This window comes from Micromesistius poutassou, assembly GCF_964030765.1.
Source record: "Micromesistius poutassou genome assembly, chromosome: 8".
Taxonomy (NCBI): Eukaryota; Metazoa; Chordata; class Actinopteri; order Gadiformes; family Gadidae; genus Micromesistius; species Micromesistius poutassou.
Window position 1 is genome coordinate 6834532 of NC_140278.1, and position 11145 is coordinate 6845676.

The following is an 11145-nucleotide window of genomic DNA, read 5'->3' on the forward strand; positions in this document are numbered from 1 at the left end:
TAAAAATAATAACTAGCTAGCTCTAAAAATGTGTTTACAAGGAAAGGGACTTGTACAACATTTACAACTGGCCTTATTTTAACGTCTGCTGTGAAACTATGTTTAAAACTTAGCATCTCCACTCTCCAGGTGGAAACATACAACTTGGCTTGTTAAATTTCGCGCTTGTAACTCCGCCACTGGATAGGCGGGGATTAGAGTCCTACCAAGCAGCCCTCGTTGATTCAGACGGGCTTTTCACCTCTAAAAGTGGTGATAAGTCTTTGTACCATCGCCGTTGATCAACATGCAGGTGACTGACATCGGAAACAAAGAGGAAGGGAAAATATGGCATCGAAAACCTGCACCAAACAAGTGGTAACGTTAGGTTTCAAATGGCTGTTTAATGGGACTACTGTTGTTGAGGGACTACTGTGACTACTGTGTTATCGTTTATAAGCACAGTGTTTTAATCCACCTCGTTAAATTAAAATGTGATATGAATCATTCAATGTACTTTAAATAATTTAAAAATGATTCATACTAGCTGTTGGTAAAGACGCGAGCCCTCACCTGTTGCATCTTCATTCAGATGATCAAGGCGCCCTTGTTTGTTAATAGTGCTTAGTGCTTGTTGCACTGCCAAATATGTTAATATTGGCTATTATGGAGAAAGAAAAGTAATGCTTATGAATTCAATACAACAAAATGGTTGAATTAGTGTAGGCTTCTGAATTGGGTTACCATGATGTTTTCACATCCAATGCCTGTTCTTTGTCATTCTCAGCCTATTCATAACAGTGGTCCGCAGTGGAAAACAGGGCAAGACGGTGCGCTTTCACCATGTGACCTTTGACACTACCGGGGAGTCGTTCCTTGCTGGGGATCACCATGGCAACATCTATGTCTTTGACATCAGTAGAAACAGGTGAGCTGTGGGGGAAGTTAGGGATGTGAATAACTCAAAATTTTCATGGTTGAATAATCAGTGGGTGGTATGAACGAATAATCGATTATTCGATGTGTGCCGACATTCACAAAGGCAGCCATGGATCGGCAAGAAATCACTTAATATCTTAAACGCAAAAAAAAAAAATTTAACAGTGATCAGTATTTGTGTTGTATGCATATATATTAATATTCATGCTTGTGTTTTGTGTATATTGTTTTTCTGTACATGATTAATAATAATAAAAAATGTTAATGGTCCAAATGTTAAAAATCGGCTTTGACCCTCGGGAACGAATAATCGAATAATCGAATATTCTGACCCATCCCTAGTGGAAGTACATGCATCCCATCAATGAAACCCTCACATGTGTATTTGCGTCGGTCAGATCCTTGGGCTTGATCCTTCCAAGATTTGGGAAGAGTCAAGAGTTGTTTTGATCTCGTGCCACATTCCTGTTCCAGGTTCCGTCTGGTCCAGAAGACGGGTCTAGCCTGCACCTCCCTGGCCTTCAGCCTCCGCAGAACCACAGAGTTTCTGGTGGCCCTAGCTGATTACTCCATCAAATGCTTTGACAAAGGTATGTCAGTAGCATATTACAAGAAGAGTGCTAAACGCAGGTTATTATATTATATTGCTCCTGTCACAGATTAGCTGGTAGCAGGTGAGGATGATGATACATTGTCAGTTGATGTCATTTGTTTGTAGTTCTAATGGCAGGTGGCGTCCTCCATGTGGGAACAGTTAAAGCCAACCATAAAAATGAATCGCAATTCCTGTATTTTACCAGAGATGGCGCTGTCCTGCAGGTTTAAATGAGTGCCCACTGGAATGTAGAACGCCACTCCGGTGAACGGGCTTAATGTCCTTTCACTACAAGTCACACAGTTCGGTTCCATAATGTCATTAATAAAATGTTTTGAGGACACATCTCCTACCCCCAGACACCAAGCAGCTCGTCAGTTGGATGCGCGGCCATGAGGGAGCGGTCTCTTCTATTTCTGTCCACGGTTCTGGCCGCTACGCCATCACCACTTCATGTGACACGGCCCAGCTCTGGGACCTGGACACGTTCCAGCGCAAGAGGAAGCTCAACATCCGACAGTCTGTGGGCATCCAGAAGGTACAGTAATCGGCTGAATCATTTATTATAGCATCTGATGAACACAATTCATCAGAATACAGTAGTATGGATTCACTGAGATTCCCCCAATGTCTTTTGCGTTTACAGGTGTTTTTCCTGCCCCTGGGCAACACCATTCTGAGCTGTTTCAGCGATGACTCCATCTTTGCATGGGAGAGCGAGTCGCTCTCCTGTAAGTACCAGCTCCCCGTCCCTGAGCAGGGGCCGCGCGTCCACTACAAGGCCTTCGCTGTCACCCAGTGAGCACTTCTGACCGTCTCACATCTCAGCAAAACACTGCTAGGCTACTAGGATTAACTGGCTCTGATCGCCGCCATGTTGTGATGAAAATTATTGTAGTCAAATTATTTTATTTTATTTAAGCTCCATAATGCAACTAACCCTAACCCTAACCCCCTTGACGATATCAAGCCTAATATTCCCTAAAAGTAGAATTCTTGCCTTTTTGTTGTTGTTGTCGTTGTTTTGGTCTCTCTGAAGTTCTATCAGCTCTCTGATGCTTACTCAGGCCATGGGAGTGTGCAACGTTGCATAGTGGAGCTTTAAAGCCCAATATAAATAACATTTATCTAGAAATAATAAATGACCATCATCATACTTCATCGCAATTTTATTGTATTTCAACCAGGCTCCACAATAATAGGCCAATTCAAGAGTGTGTGTGTGTATTTGCTCGACATGTCCAGCGACGGTAAGAACCTGGCCGCAGGAGGAAGGTCCAACCTGCTCCACCTGTGGTGCCTGGACAGCAGGCAGCTGGTCAGAGTGCTGCAGATGCCGGCCGTGGTCCGAACGGTCCGACAACTGCACTTCCTGCCCGACAGCTTTGACGGCGGTGCGAGCCAGGTACACACACCGCACACCGAGTCTGTATCGACATGAAACAAAGTAGAAAAAGCAGAAAAGTCTTCTCCTGACAAGGTTTGAGTGTTAAGTTTCCCTCTGGACAGACCCTGGGCGTTCTCAGTCAGGATGGAGTGATGCGCTTCGTCAACATCAACACGTGCAAGCTGCTCTTTCACCTGGGCTCCCACGACCAGGCCATCACCACGGTAACCGTCAGCCCCAGCGGACGCCATGTCGCCGCCGTCATGGACGACGGCAGCATCAACGTCTACAGTGTCCACAGTCTGAGCCAGGACCTCAACAAGGTGTGTGTGTGTGTGTGTGTGTGTGTGTGTGTGTGTGTGTGTGTGTGTGTGTGTGTGTGTGTGTGTGTGTGTGTGTGTGTGTGTGTGTGTGTGTGTGTGTGCTCTTTCTAAATTGGAAGATATACCGCTCTGGTACGGTAAAGCCATGTCACTGTTATAACTAAACTGTACTAAATGATTCAATTGGAGAAATGGATCACAAAATATCATCAACCTAAAGTGATTTTTTTTTTTATGCAAGCCCCCTCCTCTCCGGACGGCGGTGGTCTCATGCTGTGAGGAAAGTGACCCAACCTCCCACCTCACGGTCAAGGTGAGGTCAGAGGTCAAACAGAGGCCGGTGAAAACCTCTGGCAGGAGACCCCGGGCCAAGGTCCACAGACCACCTGCTGTTGAATCTCTGACGGAAGACAAAGAGGTGGGACACACACAAATACACTCAATCTCACTCTCACTCTCACTCTCACACACACACACACACACACACACACACACACACACACACACACACACACACACACACACACACACACACACACACACACACACACACATTCTAATCTGTGTCTGGTGCTCTCCTCCTTTGTATGCGGTTGGTGTCCACTAGAATGCACACATTTCTTCCTACCACTCAAAGTACACATGTAGTACAAATTGTGTCCACATTTTTCAAATGACAGTAAATGGGGGACTTAACACAATCTTTGTTCTTTCTGTGGTCAGAACGAACTGCCAGCTGGCCTGAATAAGAAGAGGCTTGTGGCTCTGCTCCAGGCCTTCGGTGAATACCCTGCTAAATACAGGTGTGACTTCTTTTGTTTGACCTCTTTATACATAATCTACCATTACTTGCTTTACCCAAACCTTTGCTTTGCTTGTACTTGCTACCGTTACATGTGTTCCAATTTTTGCATGTATTGCGCGCCAAACCATCCCAGAAAGGAGGGATCCCTCTTTTGTGTTGAAAACAGTTGACACGCATAACATGAAGATGCTATAATCTAACGAGCAGACGGTCATAGCTTCCAGTTTGGTGTGTTCCCAGGATGTTTGTGTGGCGCTCTCTGCTGTGTCTCCCAGAGAACCATGCGGCCTACAGCAGCCTGACAGACAAAGGGCTCCACGGTGCCTACCTCAGCCTCCACAACAAGTACCCCATCAAGAGCCACAAGCTGCAGAGAGGACTGCAGAGGTGAACACCCTAGGACCGTGTGGTGGAAAACAGCAATCCATTACTCATGGGTCTTCATTTTGTTATCTGCATCATCAGTGGATCTATGAGTATTGCGGTGAAGGATCTGGTTTGGTCTCAATCTTGTTCTTTCTCATGTTCTCTGCAGGGTATTGTCAGCTCTGGCACACTGGGCCGCCATCTTTGGAGAGACAGAGTATCTTCCTCTGGTGGCGTTCCCTTTTGTCAAGCTCTTCCAGAACAACCCGCTCCTCTGCTTCGAGGTGGTCGCCACGGTGATAGGTACATGTTTTATATTTGACAAAAGACCTCCTCTACCTCTGCACTATCTCGCACGGTTCAAAGATTGTTTACACAATGGAGGAGTGGTGGGTGTACCCGGTGAAGAGACGAGTGTTAAAGGGGTCCGGGTTGTCTGTGTGTGTGCAGTGAACTGGTCCCAGCACTGGTTCGAGTACTTCCCCAACCCTCCCCTGAACGTGTTGAGCATGGCGGAGAACGTGCTGGCCCACCACGACCAGGAGCTGCTGCGGCACCTGGTGGACTGCGGCATCACCTCCCAGGTACCGCCTACCAGCGCTCGCCTCTCTCTCTGTGTGTTGCTACGACTCATAATGTGTGCACAGTGTGGGCACATGTTAAGCATTTTTTTAGTGCAGAGATTTATGCTCAGTTTTGATTCATAATTTTTTTGTGTGTGTGTGTGTGTGTCAGCTCTATATATGGCCCCTGCTGGAGACGCTGTTCTCGGAGGTGCTGACCCGCGACGAGTGGCTCCGCCTCTTTGACAACGTCTTCTCCAACCACCCGTGCTTCCTGCTCATGGCCTGCATAGCCTACGTCACCTGCTGTCGCGCGCCCCTCCTCCTCTGCTCCCAAAAACAAGACTTTGAGGTAGGCAGACACACACACACAGACAGACAGACAGACACACACACACACACGGTCAACTCAACTGCTAAAGAGAAGAGTTGACCGACAGACAGACACACACACACACACACACACACACACACACGGTCAACTCAACTGCTAAAAAGAAGAGTTAGCAGAACTTGTTATTCCCCCCCCCCCAAACTAGCTTTGGTAAAAGGGGGGGGGGGGGGAGAACTTGTTGGACAAGATGTGTATCTTGAGATGGGACACCCACACCAGGGCAAAAGGTCGACTCCCTAGTTTGCTATAGATAATAAACGTCAGTCATCCTGTCCCTTCTTTATCCATCTACTGTTCTGTTTGTTGTGGGAGGTGGATCAAGTCTGAAATGGCCAGTAGCAGCTTACACATTGCATATTGTGGTACCTAACGCATATGCCATGGTTTTCTGTCTCTGCCCCCGTCCTCTCCGCTCAGTATTTCTTCCACCACCGTAACAACCTGGACATGGGCACCATGGTCCAGGAGGCCTACCGCCTGATGGCCAGCACCCCAGCCCCCATCCACCCCCGGGCCCTGCTGGCCGACTTCAGCCCCCTCACCCGGGGCCAGTACCCCGTGTTCAACCACTACCCGGAGGTCATAGTGCAGTACCACAGCCGGGAGCGGGAGCGGATCAGGCAGCAGGAACTGGAGTACCTGCAGGAGAGGTACTCGCTCAGGGACCAATGGCTCCCAGGGTTTTAGTTTGTCTGGTTCCTGCTTCTAAGAGAAATGTGTGTCTCTCTTTATTGCTACTGTTGTCCATTCTGGCTGCTTTGACGCCCGCCTTTCCAGTCAGGGATTACTAGTACTATATTTGTGTGTGTGTGTGTGTGTGTGTGTGTGTGTGTGTGTGTGTGTGTGTGTGTGTGTGTGTGTGTGTGTGTGTGTGTGTGTGTGTGTGTGTGTGTGTGTGTGTGTGTGTGTGTGTGTGTGTGTGTGTGTCCCGGCCCTCCAACAGACAGGCTGTGTCAGAGTTGCGTGCTGAATGTGTCCGCCGGCAGGCGTCTGAAGAGGCCTACTACGCACAAGAGGTACTCCTCTTCTGTCCTCCTTCCCTCTGGCACAGCCCACAGTGTGTTGGTGGATGGAATGCACTCTGGTCCTGGTGCATTCTTCTTATTTATCAAGTCACGCATCAAAGCGCTTTCTAAGGTCCAAAGCAGCTTCTTAAAGGTCCCAAGACATGCCACCAGGTGTGGTGTGATTAGCCGTTACAAGCTGTTGAAAATCTGTCTGTTATGGTGGGCGTGTCCACCTAGATGTGTGCTGGATAGATCAGTCCACCAGCCTACCCAGTGGACTGTAGCAAACGTTGCTCCTCTATCCGTCACACATCTAGGTGGACCCGCCCATCTGTGATCTCATAACAGATAACAGATTTTCAAAACGGCTTGTAACAGCTAATCATACCACACCTGGTGGCATGTCATGGGACCTTTAATGTCTTTCTTCATGTGATGTACTGTACACTGTTCTATTGGAAAGGGATAAATAATAAAATAAGGTGAAACGATAATCGTTTCAACAGGAGCTCTTGAAGCAGGCAGAAGAACAGCGCAGAAACATCCTGGCCCAAGAGGAGGAAAAACTAACGCAACAGAGGACAAGGTAGAACACACACACACATTCACCACACCACACCACACCACACCACACATACACTTACACACTTCATGAACCCAGTGGTGGCTGGTGACCTGTGACCTCCTGGCAGGCTGGGGGCGATGAAGAGGGAGCTGAAGCTGAAGGAGCTGCGGCTGACGGACGCGTCCCGGAGGAGGTTCCTCACGCACCAGCAGGAGCTCAGGGCCTCACACCTCCAGAAGCTGGACCGGGACATCAGCAGGAAGGTACACACACAGGCATGCACGCCTATACACACGCCCATCTGTGTCCATTATCACCGCAGGCTTCCTGTTACTGTACAGTTTTATTAGCATTTTGTAAATGTAACGTATATATTATATGGTAAAGGTATGCATACAAGGTACTTAAAGAAACTACACTGAAAGACAGTGAAGACGGAGACATAAACCAGCTACTGTGAGCGTAAAGACAACGGTCACACCATAGAGAACAGGCCTCTTCAGATCTGCAGAACATCAAAAGATTGAGGAAAAGAAAGAAAGGACAGCGTGGCTTCCCTACTTGTAGATCTTGTATCTAGAGAGGGTCGAGCCGGATGACCTCACCAGGCTCAGGAATGAGCGTATGACTGGAATGCCTGCTGTAGTTCCCCGGCCCCAGGACATCTGGCCTGCTGGACACAATAGGGCTGCGGCGCTTCATCCGGTCAGTCGGAAGGCTGCCTCATCAGTCCCCTGCCACTCGAGACTCTGCTGGGACTCTGCTGGGACTCTGCTGGGACTTTACTGTGTCTCTACTGGGACTCTACTGTGACTCTGCTGGGACTCTACTGTGTCTCTACTGGGACTCTGCTGTGTCTCTACTGGGACTCTGCTGTGTCTCTACTGGGACTCTGCTGTGTCTCTACTGGGACTCTGCTGGGACTTTACTGTGTCTCTACTGGGACTCTACTGTGACTCTGCTGGGACTCTACTGTGTCTCTACTGGGACTCTGCTGTGTCTCTACTGGGACTCTGCTGTGTCTCTACTGGGACTCTGCTGTGACTCTACTGTGACTCTGCTGGGACTGTGAGTCGTTGAACGGCAGGTCCTCAACCGTCAGAGTTTGAAAGCCCTCGATCGGGTCCTCCACCCCGTAAAGTACCTGGTACCCGTACCAAGCCCCCGGTGTTTCCTGTCCCCCCCAGATGGACCTCCGGGAGCAGGAGACGGCGGCGGCGGTGCAGGACCTGGAGATCCGCCAGATAGAGCTGGAGACCCAGAGGAAGCTCCTGGAACAGGTGAACTGGTGCAGACCAGCCCTCACGCCATCCCTTCCTGTGGGAGACTGCAGGCCCCAGAGAGACCTCACGGCCTCACAGTGCTCCGTTTAGGGGGAGGTCGGATTCCAAGGGGCCTCACGTTTGTTGATCTCTGGCGTCTGCAGGAGCTGCTGAAGGAGCAGGTGAGAGTGGGACGACAGGTGGAGGAGGAGGTGGAGGTGAGGATGAGGAGGGCTGAGAGAGACGGAGAGGAGCACAGAGACCTGCTCCACGATGCCGAGACCAACCTGCAGGTCAGGAGTGACACACACACACACACGCACTTATCTGCTGAGTGTAAAGGTAATAATAAAACGGTTACTCACACACACACACTGTGCTGTAGGCCCTTGAGGAGTCGCTGGCAGAGGCGTGTCAGCTGGGCGTGGACAGGGACTGGGAGCGGGAGGTCGGCCAGAGACTGGAGGGTCTGGCTGTGGACGGAGAGCGGAAGAGAGAGCGGCTGGCCGAGGTCCACACAGAGACGCTCTGCCAGCAGGACCGACTGCTCAACACCGTCCGAGACATGCACGGCTGGAAGGTAAGAGAGAGTGAGAGATTTCCACTTTATAACCAACAATCCCAAATAGTGAATCGGTTCCTCAACGCATGTTGCGTCTGCACTCCCTGTTCCACTCTGCTGCTCTTTAGTGGGACGAAGTGATGAGTGCCCGAGCACAGCTACAGGAACAACCACAGCCCTCGACCTCTGCGAACACAGGTTATTTTCACTCACTCACTCACTCACACACATACACACACATACACACTGTGCCATTAAAGCAGATAGTGTCTCTTGCGTCGAGGCAGACCCTGAGCGGCCGGTGACACTGAGGTCCCCCTGCCCCACAAGAGGCCTTCCCCTGAGGCCCAGTGCCGTGGCGTCCGTCCCTCAACCTCATGCTACCCGCCCCGCTGCCGCTGGCCCGAGGCCGGCGGGGGGCGGCGTCCGGTGTCTCAACAGCCCATCACCTCCGGGAAGCACCTCCACCAACTGTAAGTCGCGTTCCCCGCAGATAATTCACTTATCGACCACGGCCTCTTGTAGAGGAACTGATGTCACCAACAAACACAGCAGGTGGCCTGAGTCACCCGGCACCTGATTGAGCCGGTTAGGTGCTAGTTGGCTCTGGTTGTGGTTTGCTGTGTTCTTGTGTTCTTGTAGTTTTTACATAGCTCTGGTTTTGAGAGTTGGCTCTGGTATTTTTGTGGCGTTTTTTAGACAGCTCTGGTTGTTAATTGTAGTTCTAACAAGTAGCTGTGGTTATTGTGGTTTTTAAAGTAGCTCTGATTTGTTCTTGCAGTTGTTAAAGTAGTTATTGTATTATCTAAAGTAGCCCTGGTTGTTATTGTAGTTTTTACTGTAGCTTGGGTTATTGCATTTTTTTTTACAGTATCTCTGGTTGTAACAATTATCTCTTGTTGTTCTTGTACTTTTCATAGTTAGCTCATTGTTCTTGAGGTATAATAGTTCTGATTTGATCTGGTAGTTTTTACACTTGGTTCTGATTTGATCCGGTAGTTTCTCTGGACCGCGGCCGGGCCCATCTGGACAGCGGCGAGCGGCAGTTGATGAGGGACATCCAGGAAATGAGGCGGAAGCTCGCCAGCGCTAAGGCCCGGGGAGGAAGAGGAGGAGCCAGCGACTCTGCTGCTTCCTCACAAGCTGTCTGGTCGCCTGCCCCAGCCCCACAGTGACTTTCGGCCTCCCCTTTAACGTCGTCGTCATTGGAAGGGAAACAACAAGGTGCTTGTGGATGACCTATTCCACCCGTCATATCGGAGTTCAGCCTCAGGGGTCTTTGTTATGTAAAGCATATGACATGTCAGCTAGATAAGGCAGGCAGGATGTTTAATGACATGGGTGTCTTATCAGCGTTGTGACAATCGACAAAGTCTCAAAGACATGGGACCTTAAATGACTCTTTTAACATCCTGTGGTTTCAGTGATTTCTGTAAATATTTGTTTTAACATGTTTTTTTTTAATCGTCGTTTAGATTTAATGTATTCTAACATTTTGACACTTCCATTAAAATAATGGATTTTTGGGTTAATTGTTGTATTCTTTGAATTGCGATATTTATGAATGCGTGTGTCTTATGATTTTTATTGATTCACTGACATCCAGTTTCCAAAAATATGTGACTTCCCCCCCTTAGTTCATTAAAGCACGAAAATTGTGTAAATTATGACAATATACCCATTGAGCTTGTTACGTTTTTTTTAACTGCCATTGATACAAGCAATGACAAAAGAAAATCAATGTTTTCAAAATTGCATAACGTTCGTCAGATCATTCAATTCGGTTCCTCCGTTATTTCAGTCCGTGGGCATCATCAAGACGTTAAAAGAAGTCGGGTGTGTAACTCTAGTTAAGTAAACAATGACTGCTTGTTATGGTCTGAACACGTGTTGCACTGTGACTGTCCATAGGGTGTAGGAGCCCGTGATTAATGTGTTCATATGTCAACTTAGGGAGTTGGAGCCTGTGATTAATGTATTCATATGTCAACTTAGGGAGTAGGAGCCCGTGATTAATGTGTTTATATGTCAACTTAGGGAGTTGGAGCCCGTGATTAATGTGTTCATCTGTCAACTTAGGGAGTTGGAGCCCGTGATTAATGTGTTCATACCTCTAACCTGTCGGGCCGATTAATCGGCTATTCAGTGTCTGTCCGTACGGATGGGTGGTGAGTTGAGCTGCGGGCTGTCCCTGTCTTTCTCCAACTGCGCCTGGAGGATGGGTAGGGACGCACCTTCAATGGGAAATGTTCAATTCTAGTTCCTTCCAGTTTGTTAAACTCATTGCTTTAACCTAACCAAACAGCAGAGGTAAAATACTGAAATAGCTACTCAAGTAAAAGTACAGTTACATCACTGAAGTTTTACTCAAGTACAAGTACAAGTATTGTAGTTAACA

General features: G+C 48.5%; 1 protein-coding gene across 1 annotated transcript; it reads left to right on the top strand.

The window, feature by feature from the left end:
• Positions 1 to 28: 28 nt before the first annotated feature.
• tbc1d31 (TBC1 domain family, member 31) lies at positions 29 to 10405 on the top strand. The gene is made up of 23 exons (XM_084472119.1): positions 29 to 357; positions 767 to 907; positions 1393 to 1508; positions 1873 to 2051; positions 2160 to 2311; positions 2759 to 2918; positions 3023 to 3223; positions 3465 to 3641; positions 3947 to 4026; positions 4269 to 4415; positions 4564 to 4697; positions 4845 to 4978; positions 5130 to 5309; positions 5769 to 6001; positions 6295 to 6367; positions 6865 to 6944; positions 7051 to 7186; positions 8111 to 8203; positions 8350 to 8478; positions 8571 to 8765; positions 8876 to 8945; positions 9035 to 9220; positions 9747 to 10405. The coding sequence occupies exons 1-23, from the start codon at positions 287 to 289 to the stop codon at positions 9920 to 9922; spliced, it is 3243 nt and encodes a 1080-aa protein (XP_084328245.1). The 5' UTR covers positions 29 to 286; the 3' UTR covers positions 9923 to 10405.
• The last annotated feature ends 740 nt before the right edge of the window (positions 10406 to 11145 follow it).

Bases quoted from the DNA above. Each gene is read 5' to 3' on its own strand.
- tbc1d31 (XM_084472119.1), top strand. From the start codon at position 287: ATGCAGGTGACTGACATCGGAAACAAAGAGGAAGGGAAAATATGGCAT. The intron at 6,002-6,294 runs GTACTCGCTCAG...GCCCTCCAACAG, and splicing joins CTGGAGTACCTGCAGGAGAG to ACAGGCTGTGTCAGAGTTGC. The intron at 8,946-9,034 runs GTTATTTTCACT...GCGTCGAGGCAG, and splicing joins CTCGACCTCTGCGAACACAG to ACCCTGAGCGGCCGGTGACA.